This window comes from Heterodontus francisci, chromosome 49 (assembly GCF_036365525.1).
Source record: "Heterodontus francisci isolate sHetFra1 chromosome 49, sHetFra1.hap1, whole genome shotgun sequence".
NCBI classification, from domain to species: Eukaryota; Metazoa; Chordata; class Chondrichthyes; order Heterodontiformes; family Heterodontidae; genus Heterodontus; species Heterodontus francisci.
In genome coordinates, this window is record NC_090419.1 from 8,724,284 (window position 1) to 8,752,094 (window position 27,811).

The following is a 27,811-nucleotide window of genomic DNA, read 5'->3' on the forward strand; positions in this document are numbered from 1 at the left end:
CATACACACTCACTCACACTCACAATCACACTCACAATCACACTCATACACTCTCATGCACACTTACACACACCCTTACATACTCACACACTCACTCTCACACACACACTCATACACTCACACACACTCATACACACTCATACACTCACACACACTCATACACTCACACACACTCTCTCACACTCACACACAATCACACACATACACACTCACTCACACACTCACACACACAATCACACTCATACACACTCACACACACCCTTACATACTCACACACACTCACCCACTAACACTCACACACACTCACACACTAACACTCGCACACACACACTAACAATCACACACTAACACTCACACACTAACACTCACACACTCTCACACACACTCTCACACACACTCTCACACACACACTCTCACACACACGCTCACAAACACTCTCACACACTAATACACTCACACGCACACACTCACACTTTCTCACACACTCACACACACTCACAAACACACTCTCAGACACTAACACTCACACACGCATACACACTCACACTCATATGCACACACTCACACACACTCACACTCGCAAACAATCACACATACACACTCACTCATACTCTCACACACACAATCACACTCATACACACTCACACACACCCTTACATACTCACATACTCACTCTCACACTCACTCTCACACTCACTAACACTCACACACACTCACACACTAATACTCACACTCACACACTCGCACTCTAACACTCACACACACTAACACTGATATACTCACACTAACACACACTCACCTACACACACTTACAGACTCACACACAAACATACTCACTCCCTCACACTCAGACTCACTCATAATCACACTAAAACTCAGACACACTCAGTCACACACACTCACACACTTACAAATAATCACACTCACAAACACTCAGACTCACACTCACACACTAATACTCACACACACTCACCCACTAACACTCACACACAGTCACACTTACATACACCCACACACACTAACACTCATACACTAACACACACTCACTCACACGAACACACACTCACTCACACACTAACACTCACACACACTCACTCCTTCACACTCAGACACACTCACAGTCACACACACTCGCACACTCACAGACACGCTCACAGACACTCACTCACTAACACTCAGACACACTCACAATCACACATAATGAAGTTACATTTGAATTGGAATTTTCAGTCGCCACCCAGATACACTGCAATTGGAAGCTGTTAATCATCACCAGTACCTATACTGGAGCACACTCACTCACACTCACTCACACTCACACTCACACTCACTCACACTCACTCACACTCACTCACTCCCACTCACACACACACTCACACTAACACTCACTCACACAAAATCACACTCACACAAAATCACACTCGCATACTCTCACATGTGCGCACACAGACACACACACTCACACACTAATACTCACAGACACAAACACACTCACACACTAATACTCACAGACACAAACACACTCACCGACACACACTTACAGACTCACACAGACACTCACAAGGTCACACACTCTCACCACACACACACACACACACTTTACCAGAGAAAGTTTGATTCATGTTTGCAAACTTTGCTAATCTCCAAATAAATCCCACACAAGCTATATCAAGATCTTTTTGTTTCGCCAGGAACGAAACAGCTTCAGAAATACAAAAGCCACTCTTCTTTTCACTCTCTCTCTCTGTTTCTCTCTCTCTCTCTCTCTCTGTCTCCATCTCTCTGTCTCTCTGTCTCTCTGTCTCTCTCTCTCTGTCTCTGTCTCTGTCTCTCTCTGTCTCTCTCTTTCTGTCTCTCTCTCTGTCTCTGTCTCTCTGTCTCTCTCTCTCTCTCTTTCTCTCTCTCTGCCTCTCTTTCACTCTCTCTTTATGTCTTTGTCTCTCTCTTTCTCTCTCTTTCAGTCTGTCTCTCTCTCTTTCTCTGTCTTTCTCTCTCTGTCTCTGTCTCTCTGTCTCTGTCTCTCTTATCTATCTCTCTTTCTCTCTCTCTGTCTCTCTCTCTCTCTCTCTCTCTGTCTCTCTCTCTCTCTGTCTCTCTCTCTCTCTCTGTCTCTCCCTCGCTCTGTCGCCCTCTCTCTCTCTCTCTCTGTCTCTCTGTCTCTCTCTCTCTGTCACCCTCTCTCTCCCTGTCTCTGTCTCACTCTTTTGCTCCTGTTTCTATCACTTCCCAGGTGCAGATGAAACAACACAAGGATTTCACAATGAAAATCTTTTTGGTGGGAACAGTAATTTTCACAAATATCCTTACCTTTCACTCGCGGATCTGGAGAGATCTGTGCACATGAAAAAATGAATCCTTTCTTTCTCTTTGTCCTTGTTTGGGTGTGAGGGTTCACTGTTTTTCAGGAGATTTACTCTGTTCACTGCTACCTTGTATGCAAGAGTTGCAGATGTTTGTCCCTTGTGCTGTATCTCTCTCTCTCTCTGTCGCTCTCTATCGCTCTCTGTCCCTATCTCTCTCTGTCCCTATCTCTCTCTGTCTCTCTCTGTCTCTCTCTTTATCTCTCTGCCCCTCTCTCTAAATCTCTCTGTCTCTCGCTCTTTCTGTCTCTTGCCGCCTGTCTCACTCTATCTCTCTTTCCCTCTCTGTCTTTCTCTCTCTCTCTGCGCAGAGACAGGTTTGAGCTGGTTCAGTCTGACTGCCCGGCTTCGAATGGAACTGACAGCACGTTGAGTGCAGGAGCATCTGGCTAATGGGCAGGAAGCAGGGGAAACTGGGCAGTGACAAATCAACCTCGCTGCCCTTGTCAGTTCAACCGGGGAGGCGATGAGGGCGTGGGGTGTTCGGGAGGGGTGGGGGAGTTGAACCGTCCCTTTAACAATCAGTCGGTGGCTCCGGGTGGTGTGTGACTTCCAGCTGGGGGTCGGGAAGTGGCAAGAGGGAGAGGGAGAGATTAAACGCACCATCCTAACACCACTGAACTTCCAAAGAAACTTCTTACTCCTCGTTATAAAGCAGCCCTGTTTTTTTTTGGATTTCGTCTCTGAGGAATGCTGAGACAGTCTGCACATCCCCGGGAGTGAACATACGTTCTCTGCCCATATTCCCCTCGACCCGCCCTCCAGTTGGGTCCGGGTGTAAACCCTCATTTACCAGCCCAGGAACCTGCAAGAGCCCCAGCCCCAGGGGGCTTCCACCTGTCAGAGAATTGGTGTAAAATGTAAATGGAGTCAATCGAAGGAAATCTATTCATATATTTAAGTACACGAAGATTGCGAGACTCTCTGCCCATCTCTCTTTGTCTCTCTCGCTCTGTCTCTCTGTCCCTTCCCTGCTCTCCCTGTTTGTTGCTCTGCGTCTCTCTTTCGCACTCTCTCAGTCTCTCTCTGTCCATCGAGCCCCACAATCCAAGCCCTGCCTTCCATCACCACCACACCTCACCCCCTCCCCACCATTCCTGCCCAGTACCAGTACTGAGGGAGCGGCGCACTGTCGGAGGGTCAGTACTGAGGGAGCGCCGCACTGTCGGAGGGTCAGTACTGAGGGAGTGCCTCACTGTCGGAGGGTCAGTACTGAGGCAGCGCCGCACTGTCGGAGGGTCAGTACTGAGGGAGCGGCGCACTGTCGGAGGGTCAGTACTGAGGGAGCGGCGCACTGTCGGAGGGTCAGTACTGAGGGAGCGCCGCACTGTCGGAGGGTCAGTACTGAGGGAGCGCCGCGCTGTCGGAGGGTCAGTACTGAGGGAGCGCCGCACTGTCGGAGGGTCAGTACTGAGGGAGCGCCGCACTGTCGGAGGGTCAGTACTGAGGGAGCGCCGCACTGTCGGAGGGTCAGTACTGAGGGAGCGCCACACTGTCAGAGGGTCAGTGCTGAGGGAGCGCCGCACTGTCGGAGGGTCAGTACTGAGGGAGTGCCACACTGTCGGAGTGTCAGTATTGAGGGAGCGCCACACTGTCGGAGGGTCAGTACTGAGGGAGCGCCGCACTGTCGGAGGGTCAGTACTGAGGGAGTGCCACACTGTCGGAGTGTCAGTATTAAGGGAGCGCCACACTGTCGGAGGGTCAGTACTGAGGGAGCGCCGCACTGTCGGAGGGTCAGTACTGAGGGAGCACCGCACTGTCGGAGGGTCAGTACTGAGGGAGCGCCGCACTGTCAAGGGTCAGTACTGCGGGAGCGCCGCACTGTTGGAGGGTCAGTACTGACGGAGTGCCGCACTGTCGGAGGGTCAGTAATGAGGGAGCGCCGCGCTGTCGGAGGGTCAGTACTGAGGGAGCGCCGCACTGTCGGAGGGTCAGTACTGAGGGAGCGCCGCACTGTCGGAGGGTCAGTACTGAGGGAGCGCCGCACTGTCGGGGGGGTCAGTACTGAGGGAGCGCCGCACTGTCGGAGGGTCGGTACTGAGGGAGCGCCACACTGTCGGAGGGTCAGTACTGAGGGAGCGCCACACTGTCGGAGGGTCAGTACTGAGGGAGCGCCGCACTGTCGGAGGGGGGGCTTCTTTCAGGACTCTCCTCTAATTTTTCCTCCAATCACTTGAAATCTATGCCCCCTCGTCACTGACCTCTCTGCTAAGGTGAATAGACCCTTCACATCCACTCTATCCAGGCCCCTCACAATTTTGGACATTTCAATCAGATTCTCCCCTCAGCCTTCTCTGTTCCAAGGATAACAACCCCAGCCTATCCAATCTTTCCTCACAACTGCATTTTTCCAGTCCTGGCAACATCCTCGTAAATCTCCTCTGTACCCTCTCTTGTGCAATTACTTCCTTTCTGTAATGAAGTGACCAGAACTGCACACAGTATTCAAGCTGTGGCCTAACCAATGATTTGTACAGTTCCAGCATAACCTCCCTGCTCTTATATTCTATACCTCGGCTAATGAAGGAAAGGATTCCATATGCCTTCTTAACCACCTTATCGACCTGTCCTGCTACCTTCAGGGATCTGTGGACATTCACGGTTCCTCACTTCCTCTACAATTTTCACTATTTTCCCATTAATCGTGTATTCCTTTGCCTTGTTTGACCTTCCCAATTGCATCACCTCACACTTCTCCAGGTTGAATTCCATTTGCCACTTTTCTGCCCATCTGACCAGACCATCAATATCTTCCTGCAGCCTACAGCTATCCTCCTCGCTATCTACCACACGGCCAACCGTTGTGTCGTCTGCAAATGTCTTGATCATGCCCCCTACATTTACGCCCAAATATACCACCAAAAGCAGGGGACCCAGTAGTGAGCCCTGCGGAACGCCACTGGAAACAGCCCTCCAGTCGCAAAAACACCCGTCAACAATTACCCTTTGTTTCCTGCCACTGAGCCAATTTTGTATCCACCTTGCTGCATTTCCCTGGATCCCATGGGATTTTATTTTTTTAACCAGTCCGCCATGTGGGACTTTGTCAAAAGCCTTGCTAAAATCCAGGTAGACCACATCTACTGCACCACCCTCATCTATCTTCCTTGTTACTTCTTCAAAAAATTGGATCAAGTTAGTCAGACAAGATCTTCCCTCAACAAATTCACGCTGACCATCCCTGATTCATCCGTGCCCTTCTAATCCGTGCCCTTTGGCTTCCTTCTAGCTTGCTGCCCAGCACCTCGCTGCATTCTCCCTGCACCCATACCAACCCCCCAATCCCGGATAGAGTGGGATTATCCTGGTGTTGTAACCACCATGGTCATAGCGGAGGGGAGAACGGCCAAAGTTTTGGTCAAGCAAACTTGGCCGCCCATGCCCATGACAAACATGGTCGCCAGTGCCCACAATAATCATGGCTGCCCATTCCCACAACAAACATGGCCACTGTTGCCCATAACAATCATGGCCTCCCATTCCCACAGCAAACATGGCCACCTGTGCCCACAGCAAACATGGCTGCCTGTGCCAACAACAAACATGGCTGCCTGTGCCAACAACAAACATGGCTGCCTGTGCCCACGAAAAACATGGCTGCCAGTTTCCATGGCAAACAGGGCCACCCATTCCTGCAAACACACATGGCTTGAGGCTGTCCGCGATCAGTGGATGCTGGAAGACACTTTTACCGCCAACCCTCCTGCGCCCCCCCCCCCCCCCACCCATTGGTCCGTCCTCCGGCCATTACGGCCCCCTCAGCCAATCGGAGAGCGAGCAAGCTCTTTGCCGCCCAATCAGATTAATCCTGACCATTCGTCAAACAGCCGTCTAACCCCTCCGCCCCTCACCTCCCGCGCAACCCTCCGATACTTTTACAAGCAATAACTCCACGAAAACATTTCAAAAAAACACGCGATTGTTTTTAACCATTTTCCTCCACGGGTTTTTTTTTGCTCACTGCAGTATCCCCGAGGTTAACCTTCATTTCCTGGCGTCTTCGGGGCAATTGTGCAAGTTTGCCCTCCATGGCTCTCGCTCCCTCCCTATCTCTCTAACCTCCTCCAGCCCCGACAACCCTCCGAGATCTCTGCCCTCCTCCAATTCCGGCCTCTTGACCATCCCCCGATTCCCATCGCTCCGCCATTGGCGGCCGTGCCTTCAGCTGCCTGGGGCCCTAAGCTCTGGAATTCCCTCCCGAAACCTCTCCGTCTCTCTCTCTCCTCCTTTAAGACGCTGCTTAAAACCGACCTCTTGGCCAATGCTATTCTGCTCAGCATCTAATTTTCAGTTGACGCCTCTGGGATGCATTATATAAGGTCTTCCACACATTATCCAGATGTGGCAAGGCCTTCTTGAACCGCTGCAGTCCGTGTGGTGCGGGAGGGAGCTCTGGGATTTGGAGCCAGCCCACAGTGGAGGAACGGCCAATAGAGAGCAGCTGAGGTTCCTTAAACTGGGAATCATTCCCGTCACTCCCCTCTTTCCGAAGACCATGATATCACCCATCGTGCGAGGGAACCAATATTGGGTCCAGTAATTCCGGTTATTGGTACCCAGCAACCTATAAAATGCCAGAAAGAGCACCAAATGCCCCTATTAATACATGATAGCTTTATCAAAACCTTGGTCGTGAATCTGCAGTGTTTCATGTACAATAAATGGGATTAGTTTGGGATTGATACAGGGCTATAGGGACTGGGCACTGAGGGCACTGCAGTTCTAGTCCTCCAGCATGGATGGCGCTAGAGTCCCTGGTCCTCCAGCATTCAGGGCGCTGCAGTTCTAGTCCTCCAGCACTGACAGCGCTGCAGTCCCTGGTCCTCCAGGACGCAGGGCGATGCAGTTCCAGCCCTCCAGCGCGGAGGGCGCTGCAGTCTCTGGTCCTCCAGCATTGAGGGGACTGCGGGCGCTGCAGTTCCAGTCCTCCAGCTCGGAGGGCGCTGCAGTATTGGTCCTCCAGCATTGAGGGCGCTGCAGTCTCTGATCCTCCGGCGCTGAAGTCCTTGGTCCTCCGGTGGTGAGGGCGCTGCTGTCCCTGGTCCTCCAGCATTGAGGGCGCTGCAGTTCCAATCCTCCAGAATTAAGAGCGCTGCAGCCCCTGGTCCTCCGGCGCGGAGGGCGCTGCAGCCCGCTGCAGCCCCTGGTCCTCCGGCGCGGAGGGCGCTGCAGACCCTGGTCCTCCGGCGGAGAGGGCGCTGCGGTTCCTGGTCCTCCGGCGCGGAGGGCGCTGCAGTACCTGGTCCTCCGGCGCGGAGAGCGCTGCAGTTCCTGGTCCTCCGGCGCTGAGGGCGCTGCAGTCCCTGGTCCTCCAGCGCGGAGGGCGCTGCAGCCCCTGGTCCTCCGGCGCGGAGGGCGCCGCAGCCCCTGGTCCTCCGGCGGAGAGGGAGCTGCGGTTCCTGGTCCTCCGGCGGGGAGGGCGCTGCAGTCCCTGGTCCTCCGGCGGGGAGGGCGCTGCAGTCCCTGGTCCTCCGGCGCGGAGGGCGCTGCGGTCCCTGGTCCTCCGGCGCGGAGGGCGCTGCGGTTCCTGGTCCTCCAGCGCGGAGGGCGCTGCACCCAAGGCGGGGGCCTGGCGGAAATCGGCGGCGGGCGGGGAGCGGAAGTGGCCGTTGTTAGGGGCGGCCTAGCTGGTGGGAGGCGCACGTTGAAGCCTGGAGTTGGAGGTTCGGAGGAGACGCGGAAATGGAGCTGGAGCGGTCGGTGAGTGAAGGGAAGAGGATTTATGAAACCGTCATAAACAATTAGAGTTAATGATGGGAAGTTTGAATGACAAGGCGGGAGATGAAAACAAAAAGAGGGAGTTTAGGGGAGGTGTCAAAGGCAAACTCATCAACATCCCAAACAAAAAGCAAAAAAACTCTCAAAAAGAAAGAGGAAAAGGAATTGTGAGGAGGGGGGGGGAAATGGCAGAGGTTATGGTCTGAAATTATTCAACTCAAATGTGGAGAGGAGAGGAACAAACCTTTGCTGCATTTCTATAGCGACTTGGGAAGAGGGGGTAAGGGGGCTAGAAAGGGGTATGGATAGAGATAGGTTCAGCGAGTGGGCAAAGACCTGGCAAATGGAGTACAATGTGGGAAATTGTCCAGTGTGGCAGGAAAAATAAAAAAGCAGCATATTATCAAAATGGTAAGGGTTTGCGGAGCTCGGAGATGCAGAGGGATCCGGGTGTCCCAGTGCATGAATGGCAAAAGGTTAGTATGCAGGTACAGCAAGTAATTAGGAAAGCTAATAGAATCTTATTGTTTATCGCGAGGGGAATTGAATATAAAAGTAGGGAGGTTATGCTTCAGTTATACGGGGCATTGGTGAGACCACATCTGGAGTACTGTGTACAGTACTGGTCTCCTTATTTAAGGAAGGATGTAAATGTGTTGGAGGCAGTACAGAGAAGGTTTACTGGACTAATATCTGGATTGGGCGGGCTGTCTTACGAGGAAAGATTGGACAGGCTAGGCTTCTATCTATTGGAATTTAGAAGAGTAAGAGGCGACTTGATTGAAACATATCAGATCCTGAGGGGTCTTGACAGGGTGGATGTGGAAAGGATGTTTCCCCATTGTGGGAGAATCTAGAACTAGGGGGTCACTGTTTAAAAATAAGGGGTCGCCCATTTAAGACAGAGATGAGGAGAAATTTTTTCTCTGTGGGTCGTGAGTCTTTGGAATTCTCTTCCTCAAAAGGTGGTGGAAGCAGAGTCTTTGAATATATTTAAGGCAGAGGTAGGTAGATTCTTGGTAAGCAAAGGGGGTGGAAGGTTATCGGGGGTCGGTGGAGATGTGGAGTAATCAGTTCAGCCATGAACTTATTGAATGGCGGAGCAGGCTCGAAGGGCCGAGTGGCCTACTCCTCCTAATTCATATGACTTTTCCATTCCCCTGCTCCGCAACCCATCCCCAAAATCATGTTGGCCCGGATGCGTTCTGACTGCAGCTGGGCATTGTGTAACTGGTCAAACACAGGGACTTTGGAAAAAGGGAGGAGCAGTTTTGAGAAGGCACCAAGTTCGTTTGAACATTTTCCAAGTGTTCTGAAAAAAAAACAACTGACCTTCGCAGCACGCCGACAACCGCTGTCGTACTGGCTGGCTCCCCTTCAAACCCCCGAGGGGCTGAATGGCCTCCTGTTCCTGTGTAACGGGCTCGAGAGGGGCTGAACGGCCTCGTCCTGTTCCCCGGCGCGGTGTCTGAAACAATGCCTGCGGTTGTGTAGCGGGGTGGGGTGCGACTGTGGGACTAGGTGATGGCGTGGTTGGGGAATGTAAATGGGGTAGTGAGGGGGATTGGGGAGGGGCATATGCTGCAGGCCCGGGACGCGTTTTGAAGTCAAAGGGGAAGATTTCTGACGTGAAGTTAAGCATCTGCACCTTTCACCACCCAGAGACATCCCAAAGCATTTCACATCCAGTGAAGTCCCTATGTTAAAGGGTGGTCACCCTGGGGACGCAGGAAACGCTGGGAGCCAATTTGTGCACAGCACGATCCCACGTGAGCTTCTGACCAGATCATCCAGTCTAAGTGATCGTGGTTGAAGGATAAATATTGGTCAGGACGCTGGGAAAATCTCCCCCTGCTCTTCCAGCAGTGGCCCGAGGATCTTCTACATCTGAGAGGGCAGCCGGGGACCTCGGCTTTAATGTTTCATCTCAAAGATGGCACCCACCGACAGTGCGGTGCACCCTCGGTACTGACCCTCCGACAGTGCGGCCCTCCCTCAGTACTGACCCTCCGACAGTGCGGTGCACCCTCAGTCCTGACCCTCCGACAGTGTGGCGCTCCCTCTGTACTGACCCTCCGACAGTGTGGCGCTCCCTCTGTACTGACCCTCCGACAGTGTGGCGCTCCCTCTGTACTGACCCTCCGACAGTGCGGCCCTCCCTCAGTACTGACCCTCCGACAGTGCGGCCCTCCCTCAGTACTGACCCTCCGACAGTGCGGCCCTCCCTCAGTACTGACCCTCCGACAGTGCGGCCCTCCCTCTGTACTGACCCTCCGACAGTGCGGTGCACCCTCGGTACTGACCCTCCGACAGTGCGGCCCTCCCTCAGTACTGACCCTCCGACAGTGCGGCCCTCCCTCAGTACTGACCCTCCGACAGTGCGGCGCTCCCTCAGTACTGACCCTCCGACAGTGTGGCGCTCCCTCAGTACTGATCCTCCGACAGTGCGGTGCTCCTCAGTACTGACCCTCCGACAGTGAGGCACTCCCTCAGTACTGACCCTCCGACAGCTCGGCGCTCCCTCAGTACTGGACCGTCCGACAGCGCGGCGCTCCCTCAGTACTGACCCTCCGACAGTGCGGCGCTCCCTCAGTACTGACCCTCCGACAGTGCGGTGCTCCCTCAGTACTGACCCTCCGACAGTGTGGCGCTCCCTCTGTACTGACCCTCCGACAGTGCGGCGCTCCCTCAGGACGGACCCTCCGACAGCGCGGCACTCCCTCAGTACGGACCCTCTGACAGAGCGGCACTCCCTCAGTACTGACCCTCCGACAGAGCGGCACTCCCTCAGTACTGACCCTCCGACAGTGCGGCGCTCCCTCAGTACTGACCCTCCGACAGTGCGGCGCACCCTCAGTACTGACCCTCCGACAGAGCGGCGCTCCCTCAGTACTGACCCTCTGACAGTGCGGCGCTCCCTCAGTACTGACAGTCTGACAGTGCGGTGCTCCTTCAATACTGACCCTCCGACAGTGCGGCGCTCCCTCAGTACTGACTCTGGGGGAGTGTTGGATTATGGGGCACGAGTCTCTGGAGTGGATCCACAAAGCCACAACCCTCCTCACTGAGGTGAGTGTGAGCCAGTGGCTGTCGGCAAGGTGGGACGTGGGTTGTGTTGGAGCTAATAGCAGGAGTGCTGACAAGAAAGCGGGGGAGGGAATTGACTTTAATGAAGCAGTGATTCTGGACTCGGCTGCTGGTGACCAGGAGGCTGAGGGTCATGCAGGGTGCGGGTGGTGAATGAGCCTGATCTCTGATTCCTCTGCGACATTGGAGGCTCTCGTCCGTCTCACTGTTGCCTCTGCATTGGCGGTCGAGCCTCGTAATCTAACCACCACTGCCCCGCGATCAGAACCCCGGGAGAGCCGCGTTGTCCCAAGTGCCGTCTCTCTCCCTTCCCCCGAATATGCAGTGGAGTCTGGGGTCAGTTGGAGTTCCCAAGGCAGAACGGCGGTTTGCTGTCGCGGTGACGTGGAGGCGAGGGGCTAGACCTGCTGGGAGTGGGGCCGAGCGGCCTCGTCCGATTGCTGATGGGCGCGTGGTTGAGCTGTGACAGAGTGCGTCTCGATGTGACTCATTGTAATCTGCTCCATCTGCCCCCCAACCTCCCCATCACCGGACTTTCCACAGGGCATCACGGCAAGCGACTCAGTGAGTCTGGAGGCTGCGCGGTTGGAAGACCTGGAACTGACGGACCCAGACATGGCCAACGCCCCCGTCTACTGTATTTGCCGACGGCCAGACATCAACTGCTTCATGATGTGAGTGACGGGGGCAGGGCAGGGAGGATCCCGCGACTCACAATGTTTTCTCTGTCTCCTCATCAGTAACTCCACAGAGGTGGGCTGTTCCCCAGTGTGTCTCTCCCCCTCTCCCCCCCCCCCTCTCTCTCCCCCCCCCTCTCTTTCCCCCCCCTCTCTTTCCCCCCCCTCTCTTTCCCCCCCTCTCTTCCCCCCCTCTTCCCCCCCCTCTCTTTCCCCCCCCTCTCTTCCCCCCCCCTCTCTTCCCCCCCCTCTCTCTTCCCCCCCCTCTCTCTTCCCCCCCCTCTCTCTTCCCCCCCTCTCTCTTCCCCCCCCCTCTCTCTTCCCCCCCCTCTCTCTTCCCCCCCCTCTCTCTTCCCCCCCCTCTCTCTTCCCCCCCCTCTCTCCCCCCCCTCTCTCTTCCCCCCCCTCTCTCTTCCCCCCCCTCTCTCTTCCCCCCCTCTCTCTTCCCCCCCCTCTCTCTTCCCCCCCCTCTCTCTTCCCCCCCCTCTCTCTTCCCCCCCCCTCTCTCTTCCCCCCCCCTCTCTCTTCCCCCCCCTCTCTCTTCCCCCCCCCTCTCTCTTCCCCCCCCTCTCTCTTCCCCCCCCTCTCTCTTCCCCCCCTCTCTCTTCCCCCCCCTCTCTCTCCCCCCCCTCTCTCTTCCCCCCCCTCTCTCTTCCCCCCCCTCTCTCTTCCCCCCCCTCTCTCTTCCCCCCCTCTCTCTTCCCCCCCCTCTCTCTTCCCCCCCCTCTCTCTTCCCCCCCTCTCTCTTCCCCCCCCCTCTCTCTTCCCCCCCCTCTCTCTTCCCCCCCCTCTCTCTTCCCCCCCCTCTCTCTTCCCCCCCTCTCTCTTCCCCCCCCTCTCTCTCCCCCCCCTCTCTCTCCCCCCCCTCTCTCTCCCCCCCCTCTCTCTCCCCCCCCTCTCTCTCCCCCCCCTCTCTCTCCCCCCCCTCTCTCCTCCCCCCCCTCTCTCTCCCCCCCTCTCTCTCCCCCCCCTCTCTCTCCCCCCCCTCTCTCTCCCCCCCCTCTCTCTCCCCCCCCTCTCTCTCCCCCCCCTCTCTCTCCCCCCCCCTCTCTCTCCCCCCCCCCTCTCTCTCCCCCCCCTCTCTCTCCCCCCCCCTCTCTCTCCCCCCCCTCTCTCTCCCCCCCCTCTCTCTCCCCCCCCCCTTCTCTCTCCCCCCCCTTCTCTCTCCCCCCCCTCTCTCTCCCCCCCCTCTCTCTCCCCCCCCTCTCTCTCCCCCCCTCTCTCTCCCCCCCCTCTCTCTCCCCCCCCTCTCTCTCCCCCCCCTCTCTCTCCCCCCCCCTCTCTCTCCCCCCCCCTCTCTCTCCCCCCCCTCTCTCTCCCCCCCCTCTCTCTCCCCCCCCTCTCTCTCCCCCCCTCTCTCTCCCCCCCCTCTCTCTCCCCCCCTCTCTCTCCCCCCCCTCTCTCTCCCCCCCCCTCTCTCTCCCCCCCCTCTCTCTCCCCCCCCTCTCTCTCCCCCCCCTCTCTCTCCCCCCCCTTCTCTCTCCCCCCCCCTCTCTCTTTTCCCCCCCTCTCTCTTTTCCCCCCCCCCACTCTCTCTCTGACCTCGTGATCAGTCGGGTGTCTGTCCGTAAGGCAGAGGATCTCATCAGGAAGGTCTCTCCTTCCCCACAAGCCAGTATTAACGTCTAGCCGGGCCGGGTTGGCGTTTTGTCTCGGCGCCTTGTGATTCCATGAGACCAGACGGGGTGATGCCCCCCACCGACCGCCGCCCATCACGGAGCCCAAGTGGGCGAGGGGCAGCCTCCCTTCTGCCCCTCTCGGCGCCAGCGAGGGTTGTGCTGCGTTGCCCGTCCTCAGCTCGTGGGGGGGGTGGGGGCGTGTGTTCGGAGGGGCCAGTGGGCTTCCTGTGCTGAGGGCGATGCCCGCCGTGGTCGAATGTCGGAAGGGTGTTCCTTGCTTGCGTTCTGGCGAGCGAGGTTGAGGAATTGCGTTGTTCGCCGGGTAATCTTCTCTCTTTTTCCCCCCCCCCCCCCCAACCCCATCCCCTGACAGCGGCTGTGACAAGTGTAACGAATGGTTTCATGGCAACTGTATCCACATCACCGAGAAGATGGCCAAGGGCATCCGGCAGTGGTACTGCCAGCAGTGCCGAGGTGAGGCCACGCGGGGGGTGGGATGGAGTGGGTGTGGGGCAATCCGAGCCAGCCACCTTTCAACCTGGTTTGACAGCCAGTGAGACTAAGCCACCGCCCTCAGCTCGCGTACCGTCTGGCCACGTCGCGCCTCAGAGTAATTGACGCCCGAGAGGTATTTCACCGCAAAGAGCACTGAGGCAAATCCTCCTCAGTGGCTGCGCCAGGTTCTCCCACTCCCCCCCCACCTCCCCCCCCCCCCTGCAACCCCACTTCCAGCTGAAGTTTTTTCCCGTGCTTTCCTCCGTGATGTTTCTTGGCTCCTTTTATTGCATGAATCCTCGTGGGGGTGCCCCTTTTCCTCCCCACTTCCCGCGTCTCTTCCCCCTGCGCCCCCCCCCCCCCCACACGTGCAGGGTCATGTCGCCCAGCACCTCAGTGATTGACCCCCCCCCCCCCAAAAGCAGCAGCTTTATAACCCAGCCGCCCCTTTCCTTTCCCCCCTCCAGTTAACGACCCAACGCTCGCCATCAAATACCGTCAGAAGAAGGCGAAAGAGAAGGAGAGAGAGCGCGACGGTGAGGTGGTGCTGGATAACGAGAGGCAGAAAGAGCAGGGGGACATGCGAATGGACAAGAGGAAAGTGGCGGCAAATGTAAGGGCCGGACTGCGTGCTTTGTCTCGTGACCTTGGATGTACCGGCATTGGAGGGGGTGAGGTGCAGATTCGCCAGAATGACCCAGGGGGCTTAAAGGGTTAACCTACGAGGACAGGTTACACAGCCTGGGCTCATATTCCCCTCGAGTGTAGAAGATTAAGGGGGTGATCTAATCGAGGGGTTTAAGATGATTAAAGGATTCGATCGGGTCGATAGAGAGAAACTATTTCCTCTGGTGTGGGGTGGGGGGGGGGGTGGGGGGAGAGTCCAGAACAAGGGGGGCAGAACCTTAAAATCCGAGCCAGGCCGTTCAGGGGGTGATGTCAGGAAGCACTTCTTCACACAAAGGGGGAGTGGAAATCTGGAACTCTCTCCCCACAGAAAGCTGTCGAGGGTGGGGGGGGGGGGTCAATTGGGAATTTCAAACCCGAGATTGATCGATTTTAGTTGGGTTAGGGAACCAAGGCGGGGAAATGGAGTTAAAATACAGATCAGCCACGGTCTGATTGAATGGCGGAACAGACCGGAGGGGCTGAATGGCATCCTCCTGCTCCTGTATTCCGAACTCAGCCAGATTCCCGGGGGGCCTTTTTTCCAAGCGTAAAAACGTTTGCCACAGTTCCTTCACGTGTACCGCGTTGAATCGCGATGCGTGTCGAGTCCCTGCCCCTCAATAAAATGGATGAAGTTCCTTTCCGAGCCCGCTTTGCTCTGCAGTTGGCAACGTTCTAACTCAAATGACAAGTATTTACGGCACAAAAACAGGCCATTCGGCCCCTCCGCTCCGTGTCGGTGTTTCTGCTCCACACGAGCCTCCTCCCACCCCCTACTTCATCTCCCCCTATCACCATATCTTTCTATTCCTTTCTCCCTCGTGTGTTTATCCAGCTTCCCCCTTAAATACATCGATACTATTCACCTCAACCGCTCCCTGTGGGAGCGAGTTCCACATTCTCACCACTCTCTGGGGAAAGGAGTTTCTCCTGAATTCCCCATTGGATTTATTACTGACTGTCTTATATTGATGGCCCCCTAGTTCTGGTCTCTCCCCCCCCCCCCCCACCACAAGTGGAAACATCTTCCTACCCGATCGAAACCCTCTTCATCATTTTAAAGACCTCTATCAGGTCGCCCCCTCGGCCGCCTCTTCGTGAGGGAAAAGAGCCACCAGCCCGTTCAGTCCTTCCTGATCGTTGTAAACCCTATCCCACTGATGCTTTACGGCAGCAAGGGAGGCCATTCGGCCCGTCGGGTCCGTGTTGTCCACCCCGTCTGCAGCCGTGTCTTGGATGGTGGTCTGAAAGAAGTGAGTTTGGTGAGGCATGGGAGTTGAGGGAGGGGTTGGAGTGGGGGGGGGGGGGGGGAGTTAAAGAGTATGACGTAGTGAGGGGTTCACACAGGGCCTTGGGAAGTGGGGGGGGGAAGAGTATAACACCCTGACTCTTTTTTTTCTAATTCATTCATGGGATGTGGGCGTCGCAGGCTCGGCCAGCATTTATCGCCCATCCCTAATTGCCCCTTGAACTGAGTGGCTTTTTAGGCCATTTCAGAGGCCGCATGGCTGTGGGTCTGGAGTCACATGTCGGCCAGACTGGGTAAGGACGGCTGATTTCCTTCCCTAAAGGACATTAGTGAAGCAGATGGGTTTTTACAACAATTGACTGGTGACTGTTGGACCAAAGCTTTTTTTTTAAATTCCACGTTTATTAATTCAAATTTCACCATCTGCCGTGCTGGGATTCGAACCCAGAGCGTTAGCCTGGGCCTCTGGATTGGTAGTCCACTGCCTCCCCGTACACGGTTAGTAGAGGAGGTGGGGGGGGGGGGGCAGCTGATTCACCGCCTGGGCCTGTAGAGTCCACACTGAGAGGCTAATGGGTTTGAGGTTTCACTGTGCCGTGTTTCGCCTGAACCTCCCCCCCCCACCCCCCCCCCACTCAACCCTTTTCCATGTGTTTCTGTCTCCTGTTGGCCACCCACTTTCCCTCCTTTCCCCGTCGAGAAGCAGATCAAGAGGTCGGCGCGTATGTGCGGGGAGTGCGAGGCGTGCCGGCGGACCGAGGACTGCGGCCAGTGCGACTTCTGCAAGGACATGAAGAAGTTCGGGGGTCCCAACAAAATCCGTCAGAAATGTCGCCTGCGGCAGTGTGAGATCCGAGCACGGGTAAGTGAAGGGGGGGTGGTGGGGCTGGGTGGGATTATCGCCAGCGTGGGGGTCGTGGCGGGTTCACCCGGGAATGGGAAGGGGATTCCCCCGCCCCCTCCTTCCCCCACGCCCGCGTTCCTGTCCAATACCCTGGTTCCCGTTCGGTGCTCCCGGGTTGTGGGTCATGTGATGCTGGCGGGCACGTGCTCCCTCCTGGGTTCGCTCCCCACCCCACCCCCCCCGTGTTGCCCATTGAAAGTGGGGGGGGAGGTTCAAGTGATAGCGTTGGGGGTGGCAGGGGGAGGGGGATGTGTGTTCTAGACAGCTGACCGACGCGGCGGCTCTCCCAGCTTCTCGTTTGCCCTGCGGGGAGAAGGGGGAGGGGGTTTAACCCATTGATTGTGGTGGGGAGGAGAGGGGGGGGGGTGGTGACGACCGAGTTGGCGGGGCGGAGGGGCAGGCGCGCGATGCCCCGGCGGGTGGCAGCTGCCTGTTGAACGTAACGCAGCTGGGGCCGTGCACGTGCGCTGTTTAAGGTGGATGCTTGACGGTGTTGGTTTGGTGGGAGTCGCTGCTCCGGAGGGATCAGCATGGAATGATGTGTGGGGGGAGGGGGGGGGGGCATTGTGCCCTCGGATCTGTCTTATTGGCGGGGGCGCCGAGGGCCAGCGGCCGGTTGGTGTTGAGTTCTGGTTCCGTCGCTCGTACAGTGCACTGTAGACTCTCTAACTTCAGTAATCTCCGGGGGAAGGGTGAATCCATTCCTCCCGAATCTCTCTCTCAACCCGCCTGCACCCCTCCCACCCCACCGCCTCACTTTGCTGCTGTCTGCTGCTTGACGAGTCTCACGGCCGATCAGGGACAGCGAGCCTGCAATTACACCTGCCTCAGTGTTCGCCACCCTTCCACTGGACTCCAATGGCGTGCTGGTTTACCCAGAATCCATTGCAAGGCTGAAACCCGTCTATCTCTCTTCACAACCCGTTGTCTGCTGAATCCCCGAGTCTGTCGTCCGTTCTCCCCTCACACGCACCCTGCCTGCCCGCCCCCCCCTGACCACCCAGTGCACGAGTAGGAATGAGCTCGAAGGGAAAGAGTGTCTGGTTGTGCGGCGAACGTCGTTTGAGATGGGGGGGGAAAGCGGGTGGGGAAACGAGGAGAGGAATTTTCGCCGCGTTCCTGTGCCGGAGGAGTTTGAATGAATACTTGGTCCTGACGTGTGTCACACCGTGCCCCAAGGGGAGCTGGAGGCTGCCGGTGGCTTCGTCTGTGCAGGCCGGCACTGGAAGGACTTGGTGCATGTCGTTAGACTGAGCTGGGACCCCCCCCCCCCCCCCCCCCCCCCCCACACCTTCCTCAGCCCCCACCTTCCTGGAAACAGAACAAGCTGTGATCCTCTGCTTTGTGCCTCTATCTCCATCATCTCCAACACCACCACCTCCAGCATTTCCGCCTGTCTCTGTTGTGTCTTGTTCCCCATATCTCTTACTGCAGAGCGGGGCGTGTCGTTATTGGCCAGATAGCTTCCTGTCCTGACCTGACTTTCCCACCAACTTCTCTGTCTCCCGACCCCCCCGCCCCCCCACCCTCCCTCTGTCTGCATTCTCCCCTCTCCCCTCTGCTCCATTGTGTGTTAGCCTTGCACACGGTCACCTGCAGCTCCCGCACGTGCCCTCTTGCCCCCCTCTCCCCTGCCCTCTGCCAGTCTGGCTGCCCCTCAGCTCCCCTGTGTGATGCCCAGTGATAGTGGACAGTGAAGCTGTTGGAAGGGGCCTGCAAGCTGCAAATCCAGCCCCCGATTCAACTGGCCGGGCAGGTGGGAGTACCAGACGGTTCCAGTCAGACAAACCCTCTTCTGCTGCCTGTTTGTCTCTCTCTCTTTCTCTATCCCTACCCCCTGTGCGTTTGTTTCTGTCTCTCTCTCTCACCCATCCCCCTGCCCGCCCTGCTCCCTCCCGCCCTGCTCCCTCCCGCCCTCCTCCCTCCCGCCCTCCCGCCCTCCTCCCTCTCGCCCTCCTCCCTCCCGCCCTCCTCCCTCCCGCCCCCTCCCTCCCTCCCTCCTCCCTCCCCCTCCTCCCTCCCTCCTCCCTCCCTCCCTCCCTCCTCCCTCTCTCCCTCCTCTCTCTCCCTCCTCCCTCTCTCCCTCCTCTCTCTCTCACTCCTCTCTCTCCCTCCTCTCTCTCTCCTCCTCTCTCTCTCCCTCCTCTCTCTCTCCCTCCTCTCTCTCTCCCTCCTCTCTCTCTCCCTCCTCTCTCTCTCCCTCCTCTCTCTCTCCCTCCTCTCTCTCTCCCTCCTCTCTCTCTCCCCCTCTCTCTCTCCCTCCTCTCTCTCTCACTCCTCTCACTCTCCCTCCTCTCTCTCTCCCTCCTCTCTCTCTCTCCTCCTCTCTCCCTCCCTCTCTCCACCCTCCTCTCTCTCTCCCTCTCTCTCTCTCCCTCCTCTCTCTCTCCTCCTCTCTCTCTCCCTCCTCTCTCTCTCCCTCCTCTCTCTCTCCCTCCTCTCTCTCCCTCTCTCTCCTCCCTCCTCTCTCTCTCCCTCCTCTCTCTCTCCCTCCTCTCTCTCTCCCTCCTCTCTCTCTCCCTCCTCTCTCTCTCCTCCTCTCTCTCTCCCTCCTCTCTCTCTCCCTCCTCTCTCTCTCTCTCCCTCCTCTCTCTCTCCCTCCTCTCTCTCTCCCTCCTCTCTCTCTCCCTCCTCTCTCTCTCCCTCCTCTCTCTCTCCCTCCTCTCTCTCTCCCTCCTCTCTCTCTCCCTCCTCCCTCTCTCCCTCCTCCCTCTCTCCTCCTCCCTCTCTCCTCCTCCCTCTCTCCCTCCTCCCTCTCTCCCTCCTCCCTCTCTCCTCCTCCTCACTCTCTCCCTCCTCTCTCTCTCCTCCTCTCTCTCTCCCTCCTCTCTCTCTCCCTCCTCTCTCTCTCCCTCCTCTCTCTTCTCCCTCCTCCTCTCTCCTCCTCTCTCTCTCCCTCCTCTCTCTCCCTCCTCTCTCTCCCTCCCTCTCTCCCTCCCTCCTCTCTTCCCTCCTCTCTCTCTCCTCCTCTCTCTCTCCCCTCCTCTCTCTCTCCCTCCTCTCTCTCTCCCTCCTCTCTCTCTCCCTCCTCTCTCTCTCCCTCCTCTCTCTCTCCCTCCTCTCTCTCTCCCTCCTCTCTCTCTCCCTCCTCTCTCTCTCCCTCCTCTCTCTCTCCCTCCTCTCTCTCTCCCTCCTCTCTCTCTCCCTCCTCTCTCTCTCCCTCCTCTCTCTCTCCCTCCTCTCTCTCTCCCTCCTCTCTCTCTCCCTCCTCTCTCTCTCCCTCCTCTCTCTCTCCCTCCTCTCTCTCTCCCTCCTCTCTCTCTCCCTCCTCTCTCTCTCCCTCCTCTCTCTCTCCCTCCTCTCTCTCTCAACCTCCTCCCTCTCCCTCCTCCCTCTCCCTCCTCCCTCTCCCTCCTCCCTCTCCCTCCTCCCTCTCCCTCCTCCCTCTCCCTCCTCCCTCTCCCTCCCCCCTCTCCCTCCCCCCTCTCCTCCTCCCTCTCCCTCTCCCTCCTCTCCCTCTCCCTCCTCCCCCTCTCCCTCCTCCCCCCTCTCCCCTCCTCCCCCTCTCCCTCCTCCCCTCTCCCACCTCCCCCTCTCCCTCCTCCCCCTCTCCCTCCTCCCCCTCTCCCTCCTCCCCCTCTCCCTCCTCCCCCTCTCCCTCCTCCCCTCTCCCTCCTCCCCCTCTCCCTCCTCCCCCTCTCCCTCCTCCCCCTCTCCCCTCCTCCCCCTCTCCCTCCTCCCCCTCTCCCTCCTCCCCCTCCCTCCTCCCTCTCCCTCCTCCCCCTCTCCCTCCTCCCCCTCTCCCTCCTGCCCCTCTCCCTCCTCCCCCTCTCCCTCCTCCCCCTCCCCCTCCTCCCCCTCCTCCTCCCCCTCCTCCCCCTCCTCCCCTCCCCCTCCTCCCCCTCCCCTCCCCCTCCTCCCCCTCTCCCTCCTCCCCCTCTCCCTCCTCCCCCTCTCCCCTCCTCCCCCTCTCCCTCCTCCCCCTCTCCCTCCTCCCCCTCTCCCTCCTCCCCCTCTCCCTCCTCCCCCTCTCCCTCCTCCCCCCTCTCCCTCCTCCCCCTCTCCCACCTCCCCCTCTCCCTCCTCCCCCCCCCCTCCTCCCCCTCCCCCTCCCCCCCTCCCCCCCTCCCCCCCTCCCCCCCTCCCCCCCTCCCCCCCCCCCCTCCCCCTCCCCCCCTCCCCCTCCTCCCCCTCCCTCCCCCTCCTCCCCCTCCCCCTCCTCCCCCTCTCCCTCCTCCCCCTCTCCCTCCTCCCCCTCTCCCTCCTCCCCCCTCTCCCTCCTCCCCCTCTCCCTCCTCCCCCTCTCCCCTCCTCCCCCTCTCCCTCCTCCCCTCTCCCCTCCTCCCCCTCCCTCCTCCCCCTCTCCCCCCCCTCTCCCTCCTCCCCCTCTCCCCCTCCCCCTCCTCCCCCTCTCCCTCCTCCCCCTCTCCCTCCTCCCCCTCTCCCTCCTCCCCCTCTCCCTCCTCCCCCTCTCCCTCCTCCCCCTCTCCCTCCTCCCCCTCTCCCTCCTCCCCCTCTCCCTCCTCCCCCTCTCCTCCTCCCCCTCTCCCTCCTCCCCCTCTCCCTCCTCCCCTCTCCCTCCTCCCCCTCTCCCTCCTCCCCCTCCTCCCTCCTCCCCTCTCCCTCCTCCCCACCCCCTCCTCCCCCACCCCCTCCTCCCCCTCTCCCTCCTCCCCCTCTCCCCTCCCCCTCTCCCCCTCTCCCTCCTCCCCCTCTCCCTCCTCCCCCTCCCCCTCCTCCCCCTCCCCTCCTCCCCCTCCCCCTCCTCCCCCACCCCCTCCTCCCCCTCCCCCTCCCCCCCCCTCCCCCCCCCCCTCCCTCCTCCCCCTCCTCCCCCTCCCCCCCCTCCCCCTCCTCCCCCCCTCCCCCTCTCCCTCCACCCCTCTCCCTCCTCCCCCTCTCCCTCCTCCCCTCTCCCTCCTCCCCCTCTCCCTCCTCCCCCTCTCCCTCCTCCCCCTCTCACCCCTCCTCCCCTCTCCCTCCTCCCCCTCTCCCTCCTCCCCCTCTCCCTCCTCCCCCTCTCCCTCCTCCCCCTCTCCCTCCTCCCCCTCTCCCTCCTCCCCCTCTCCCTCCTCCCCCTCTCCCACCTCCCCCTCTCCCTCCTCCCCCTCTCCCTCCTCCCCCTCTCCCTCCTCCCCCTCTCCCTCCTCCCCCTCTCCCTCCTCCCCACCCCTCCCCCTCCTCCCCCTCCCCCTCCTCCCCCTCTTCCCCCTCCTCCCCCTCTTCCCCCTCCTCCCCCTCCCCCTCCTCCCCCTCCCCCTCCTCCCCCTCCCCCTCCTCCCCCTCCCCCTCCTCCCCTTCTCCCTCCTCCCCCTCTCCCTCCTCCCCCTCTCCCTCCTCCCCCTCACCCCCTCTCCCTCCTCCCCCTCTCCCTCCTCCCCCTCCCCTCCTCCCCCTCTCCCTCCTCCCCTCTCCCTCCTCCCCCTCTCCCTCCTCCCCCTCTCCCTCCTCCCCCTCTCCCTCCTCCCCCTCTCCCTCCTCCCCCTCTCCCTCCTCCCCCTCTCCCTCCTCCCCCTCTCCCTCCTCCCCCTCTCCCTCCTCCCCCTCTCCCTCCTCCCCCTCTCCCTCCTCCCCCTCTCCCTCCTCTCCCTCCTCCCCCTCTCCCTCCTCCCCCTCTCCCTCCTCCCCCTCCCCCCCCCTCCCCCTCTCCACCCCCTCTCCCCCTCTCCCCCTCTCCCCCCTCCCCCTCTCCCCCCTCCCCCTCTCCCCCCTCCCCCCCTCCCCCCACCCCCCTCCCCTCTCCCCCCTCCCCCCTCCCCCCCTCCCCCTCACCCCCTCCCCTCTCCCCCTCTCCCCCTCTCCCCCTCTCCCCCCCTCCCCCTCTCCCCCTCTCCCCCCTCCCCCTCTCCCCCCTCCCCCTCACCCCCCACCCCCTCCCCCCTCCCCCACTCCCCCCATCCCCCTCACCCCCCCCCCTCACCCCCCACCCCCCTCCCCCCTCCCCCTCCCCCCTCCCCCTCCCCCCCTCCCCCTCTCCCCCCTCCCCCTCCTCCCCCTCCCCCCTCCCCCACCCCCTCCTCCCCCTCTCCCTCCTCCCCCTCTCCCTCCTCCCCTCTCCCTCCACCCCCCTCTCCCTCCTCCCCCACCCCACCACCCCCTCTCCCTCCTCCCCCTCACCCTCCTCCCCCACTCCCACCACCCCCTCTCCCTCCCCCCCTCTCCCTCCCCCCCCTCTCCCTCCCCCCCCTCACCCTCCCCCCCCTCTCCCTCCTCCCCCCTCTCCCTCCTCCCCCTCTCCCTCCTCCCCCTCTCCCTCCTCCCCCTCTCCCTCCTCCCCCTCTCCCTCCTCCCCCTCCCTCTCCCCCTCTCCCTCCTCCCCCTCTCCCTCCTCCACCCCCTCTCCCTCCTCCCCCTCTCCCCTCCCCCCTCTCCCTCCTCCCCCTCACCCTCCTCCCCCTCTCCCTCCACCCCACTCCCTCCTCCTCCTCCCCCTCCTCCTCCTCCCCCTCCCCCTCCTCCCCCTCTCCCTCCTCCCCCTCTCCCTCCTCCCCCTCTCCCTCCTCCCCCTCTCCCTCCTCCCCCTCTCCCCCTCCCCCACTCCCTCCTCCCCCTCTCCCTCCTCCCCCTCTCCCTCCTCCCCCTCCTCCCCCTCTCCCTCCTCCCCCTCTCCCTCCTCCCCCTCTCCCTCCTCCCCCTCTCCCTCCTCCCTCCTCCCCCTCTCCCTCCTCCCCCTCTCCCTCCTCCCCCTCTCCCTCCTCCCCCCTCTCCCACCCCTCCCCTCCTCCCCCTCTCCCTCCTCCCCTCTCCCACCTCCCCCCTCTCCCTCCTCCCCCTCTCCCTCCTCCCCTCTCCCTCCTCCCCCCTCTCCCTCCTCCCCCTCTCCCTCCTCCCCCTCTCCCTCCTCCCCCTCTCCCTCCTCCCCCTCTCCTCCTCCCCCTCTCCCTCCTCCCCCTCTCCCTCCTCCCCCTCTCCCTCCTCCCCCTCTCCCTCCTCCCCCTCTCCCTCCTCCCCCTCTCCTCCTCCCCCTCTCCCTCCTCCCCCTCTCCCTCCTCCCCCTCTCCCTCCTCCCCCCTCTCCCTCCTCCCCCTCTCCCTCCTCCCCCTCTCCCTCCTCCCCCTCTCCCTCCTCCCCCCTCTCCCTCCTCCCCTCTCCTCCTCCCCCTCTCCCTCCTCCCCCTCTCCCTCCTCCCCCTCTCCCTCCTCCCCCTCTCCCTCCTCCCCCTCTCCCTCCTCCCCCTCTCCCTCCTCCCCCTCTCCCCTCCTCCCCCTCTCCCTCCTCCCCTCTCCTCCTCCCCCTCTCCCTCCTCCCCCTCTCCCTCCTCCCCCTCTCCCTCCTCCCCCTCTCCCTCCTCCCCCTCTCCCTCCTCCCCCTCTCCTCCTCCCCCTCTCCCTCCTCCCCCTCTCCCTCCTCCCCCTCTCCCTCCTCCCCCTCTCCCTCCTCCCCCTCTCCCTCCTCCCCCTCTCCCTCCTCCCCCTCTCCCTCCTCCCCTCTCCCTCCTCCCCTCTCCCTCCTCCCCCTCTCCCTCCTCCCCCTCTCCCTCCTCCCCCTCTCCCTCCTCCCCCTCTCCCTCCTCCCCCTCTCCCTCCTCCCCTCTCCCTCCTCCCCCTCTCCCTCCTCCCCCCTCTCCCTCCTCCCCCTCTCCCCCTCCTCCCCTCTCCCCCTCTCCCTCTCTCCCCCTCTCCCTCCTCCCCTCTCCCTCCCTCCCTCCTCCCTCCCTCCCTCCTCCTCCCTCCCTCCCTCCTCCCTCCCTCCCTCCTCCCTCCTCCCTCCTCCCTCCCTCCTCCCTCTCTCCCTCCTCCCTCTCTCCCTCTCTCCCTCTCTCCCTCCTCCCTCTCTCCCTCCTCCCTCTCTCCCTCCTCCCTCTCTCCCTCCTCCCTCTCTCCCTCCTCCCTCTCTCCCTCCTCCCTCTCTCCCTCCTCCCTCTCTCCCTCCTCCCTCTCTCCCTCCTCCCTCTCTCCCTCCTCCCTCTCTCCCTCCTCCCTCTCTCCCTCCTCCCTCTCTCCCTCCTCCCTCTCTCCCTCCTCCCTCTCTCCCTCCTCCCTCTCTCCTCCTCCCTCTCTCCCTCCTCCCTCTCTCCCTCCTCCCTCTCCCCCTCCTCCCTCTCCCCCTCCTCCCTCTCCACCTCCTCCCTCTCCACCTCCTCCCTCTCCACCTCCTCCCTCTCCACCTCCTCCCTCTCCACCTCCTCCCTCTCTCCCTCTCCACCTTCCAGCTCCCACTTCTGTCTGTCTCTCACACACACACACTCTCACACTATCTGCCCCCACCTATCTGTCCCTCTCTCTCTCCCTCGCCCCCCACTCTCTGTCTGCGCCTGCCCCGCCCATGTCTGTCTGTCTCTCTCTCACACACACACCCGCAAGCACACTCTCGTACTACCTCCCCCTCTCTTCTCATTCTGTCTGTCTCTCTCTCTCTTTTTCTGACCTGCACCCTCCCTCCCTCACTCCCTCCCTGGCAGTGTCCCAGCTCTTGCTCACTAGATTGATCACTCCAGGGCTGCAGTCTTCCAACACACCTCACCACCTCTCATCCAGCCAGCAGGTATTTTTTAAAAATTGTATTGTCTTGTCGGGAAAAGAAAAAAAAACACAATAAAGAGATTGTTTTTGTTCATACGGCCCGTGATCTCTGGTAGTTTTTTTAAACTCTCAAAAAACCACTTAGCACCTTGGCTGCACTTCACAGACAGCACACATGACCATAGTCTCTGGGTCTTCGGACACCTCTCACTCTCACTCTCACTCTCTCTCTATCTCTGTCTCTCACTCTCTATCTCTGTCTCTCTATCTCTGTCTCTGTCTCTCACTCTCTCTCTATCTCTGTCTCTCTCTCTCTATCTCTGTCTCTCTCTCACACTCTGTCTCTCACTCTCTCTCTATCTCTGTCTCTCTCTATCTCTGTCTGTCTCTCTCTCTATCTCTGTCTCTCTCACTCTGTCTCTCACTCTCTATCTCTGTCTCTCTCTAGCGCGCTCTCTCGCGCTTTCTTTCGCACTCGTTCACACTCACGCTCTCTCTTGAACTCTCTCCCCCTCCCTTTCTCCCCCTCCCTTTCTCCCCCTCCCTTTCTCCCCCTCCCTTTCTCCCCCCTCCCTTTCTCCCCCTCCCCCGCACTTCCTCCCCCGCACTTCCTCCCCCGCACTTCCTCCCCCGCACTTCCTCCCCCGCACTTCCTCCCCCGCACTTCCTCCCCCGCACTTCCTCCCCCGCTCTTCCTCCCCCGCTCTTCCTCCCCCGCTCTTCCTCCCCCGCTCTTCCTCCCCCGCTCTTCCTCCCCCCCGCTCTTCCTCCCCCCCGCTCTTCCTCCCCCCCGCTCTTCCTCCCCCCCGCTCTTCCTCCCCCCCGCTCTTCCTCCCCCCCGCTCTTCCTCCCCCCCGCTCTTCCTCCCCCCCGCTCTTCCTCCCCCCCGCTCTTCCTCCCCCCCGCTCTTCTCCCCCCCGCTCTTCCTCCCCCCCGCTCTTCCTCCCCCCCGCTCTTCCTCCCCCCCGCTCTTCCTCCCCCCCGCTCTTCTCCCCCCCGCTCTTCCTCCCCCCCGCTCTTCTCCCCCCCGCTCTTCCTCCCCCCCGCTCTTCCTCCCCCCGCTCTTCCTCCCCCCCGCTCTTCCTCCCCCCCGCTCTTCCTCCCCCCCGCTCTTCCTCCCCCCCGCTCTTCCTCCCCCCCGCTCTTCCTCCCCCCCCGCTCTTCCTCCCCCCCGCTCTTCCTCCCCCCCGCTCTTCCTCCCCCCCGCTCTTCCTCCCCCCGCTCTTCCTCCCCCCCGCTCTTCCTCCCCCCCCGCTCTTCCTCCCCCCGCTCTTCCTCCCCCCCGCTCTTCCTCCCCCCGCTCTTCCTCCCCCCCGCTCTTCCTCCCCCCCGCTCTTCCTCCCCCCCGCTCTTCCTCCCCCCCGCTCTTCCTCCCCCCCGCTCTTCCTCCCCCCCGCTCTTCCTCCCCCCCGCTCTTCCTCCCCCCCGCTCTTCCTCCCCCCCGCTCTTCCTCCCCCCCGCTCTTCCTCCCCCCCGCTCTTCCTCCCCCCCGCTCTTCCTCCCCCCCGCTCTTCCTCCCCCCCGCTCTCCTCCCCCCCGCTCTTCCTCCCCCCCGCTCTTCCTCCCCCCCGCTCTTCCTCCCCCCCGCTCTTCCTCCCCCCGCTCTCCCTCCCCCCCGCTCGCCCTCCCCCCCGCTCGCCCTCCCCCCCGCTCGCCCTCCCCCCCGCTCGCCCTCCCCCCCGCTCGCCCTCCCCCCCGCTCGCCCTCCCCCCCGCTCTCCTCCCCCCCGCTCTCCCTCCCTCCCCCCGCCCTCCCTCCCCCCCGCCCGCCCTCCCCCCCGCCCGCCCTCCCCCCCGCCCGCCCTCCCCCCCGCCCGCCCTCCCCCCCGCTCGCCCTCCCCCCCCGCTCCCTCTCCCCCCGCTCGCCCTCCCTCTCCCCCCCGCTCGCCCTCCCTCTCCCCCCCGCTCGCCCTCCCTCTCCCCCCCGCTCGCCCTCCCTCTCCCCCCCGCTCGCCCTCCCTCTCCCCCCCGCTCGCCCTCCCTCTCCCCCCCGCTCGCCCTCCCTCTCCCCCCCGCTCGCCCCTCCCTCTCCCCCTCTCGCCTTCTCTCCCCACTCTCGCTCTCGCTCTCTCTCTCCCACTCTCGCTATCGCTCTCTCTCTCCCCCTCGCCCTCTCTCTCTCTCTCTCCCCCCCTCGCCCTCTCTCTCTCTCTCCCCCCCCTCGCCCTCTCTCTCTCTCTCTCCCCCTCTCTCTCTCTCTCCCCCCCTCTCTCTCTCTCCCCCCCTCTCTCTCTCTCTCCCCCCCCTCTCTCTCTCTCTCCCCCCCTCTCTCTCTCTCTCCCCCCCTCTCTCTCTCTCTCCCCCTCTCTCTCTCTCTCTCTCTCTCTCTCCCCCTCGCTCTTGCTCTCTCTCTCCCCTCGCTCTTGCTCTCTCTCTCCCCCTCGCTCTTGCTCTCTCTCTCCCCTCGCTCTTGCGCTCTCTCTCCCCCTCGCTCTTGCGCTCTCTCTCCCCCTCGCTCTTGCGCTCTCTCTCCCCCTCGCTCTGGCGCTCTCTCTCCCCCTCGCTCTGCGCTCTCTCTCCCCTCGCTCTCGCGCTCTCTCTCCCCCTCGCTCTCGCGCTCTCTCTCCCCCTCGCTCTCGCGCTCTCTCTCCCCCTCGCTCTCGCGCTCTCTCTCCCCCCTCCGCTCCCCTCA

At 61.1% G+C, this 27,811-nt stretch overlaps 3 protein-coding genes across 3 annotated transcripts in view; 1 reads left to right on the forward strand and 2 right to left on the reverse strand.

The window, feature by feature from the left end:
* The window catches only part of LOC137358393 (myoD family inhibitor domain-containing protein-like), a 76,732-nt gene extending 74,034 nt beyond the window's left edge, over positions 1-2,698 (reverse strand). The window contains exon 1 of the mRNA XM_068024335.1: positions 2,308-2,698. The gene's annotated coding sequence lies outside the window, so the exon portion shown is untranslated. The remainder of the gene's footprint in view (positions 1-2,307) is intronic.
* A 5,238-nt stretch (positions 2,699-7,936) lies between these two features.
* On the forward strand, positions 7,937-17,039 carry LOC137358357 (CXXC-type zinc finger protein 1-like). Its single transcript, XM_068024299.1, has 5 exons — positions 7,937-8,060; positions 11,709-11,839; positions 13,835-13,935; positions 14,424-14,569; positions 16,578-17,039. Exons 1-5 carry the CDS (start codon positions 8,043-8,045, stop codon positions 17,037-17,039), a joined length of 858 nt encoding a protein of 285 aa, XP_067880400.1. The 5' UTR covers positions 7,937-8,042.
* Positions 17,036-27,811, reverse strand: part of ssr4 (signal sequence receptor, delta) — a 16,278-nt gene continuing 5,502 nt past the window's right edge. The window contains exon 6 of the mRNA XM_068024300.1: positions 17,036-17,081. Within this exon, the coding sequence (XP_067880401.1) occupies positions 17,036-17,081 (46 nt within the window). The remainder of the gene's footprint in view (positions 17,082-27,811) is intronic.

Excerpts from the sequence above, each read along its gene's own strand:
- LOC137358357 (XM_068024299.1), top strand. Across the intron at positions 11,840-13,834 it reads GACATCAACTGCTTCATGAT|CGGCTGTGACAAGTGTAACG; the intron begins GTGAGTGACGGG and ends ATCCCCTGACAG. Across the intron at positions 14,570-16,577 it reads AGAGGAAAGTGGCGGCAAAT|CAGATCAAGAGGTCGGCGCG; the intron begins GTAAGGGCCGGA and ends CCCGTCGAGAAG.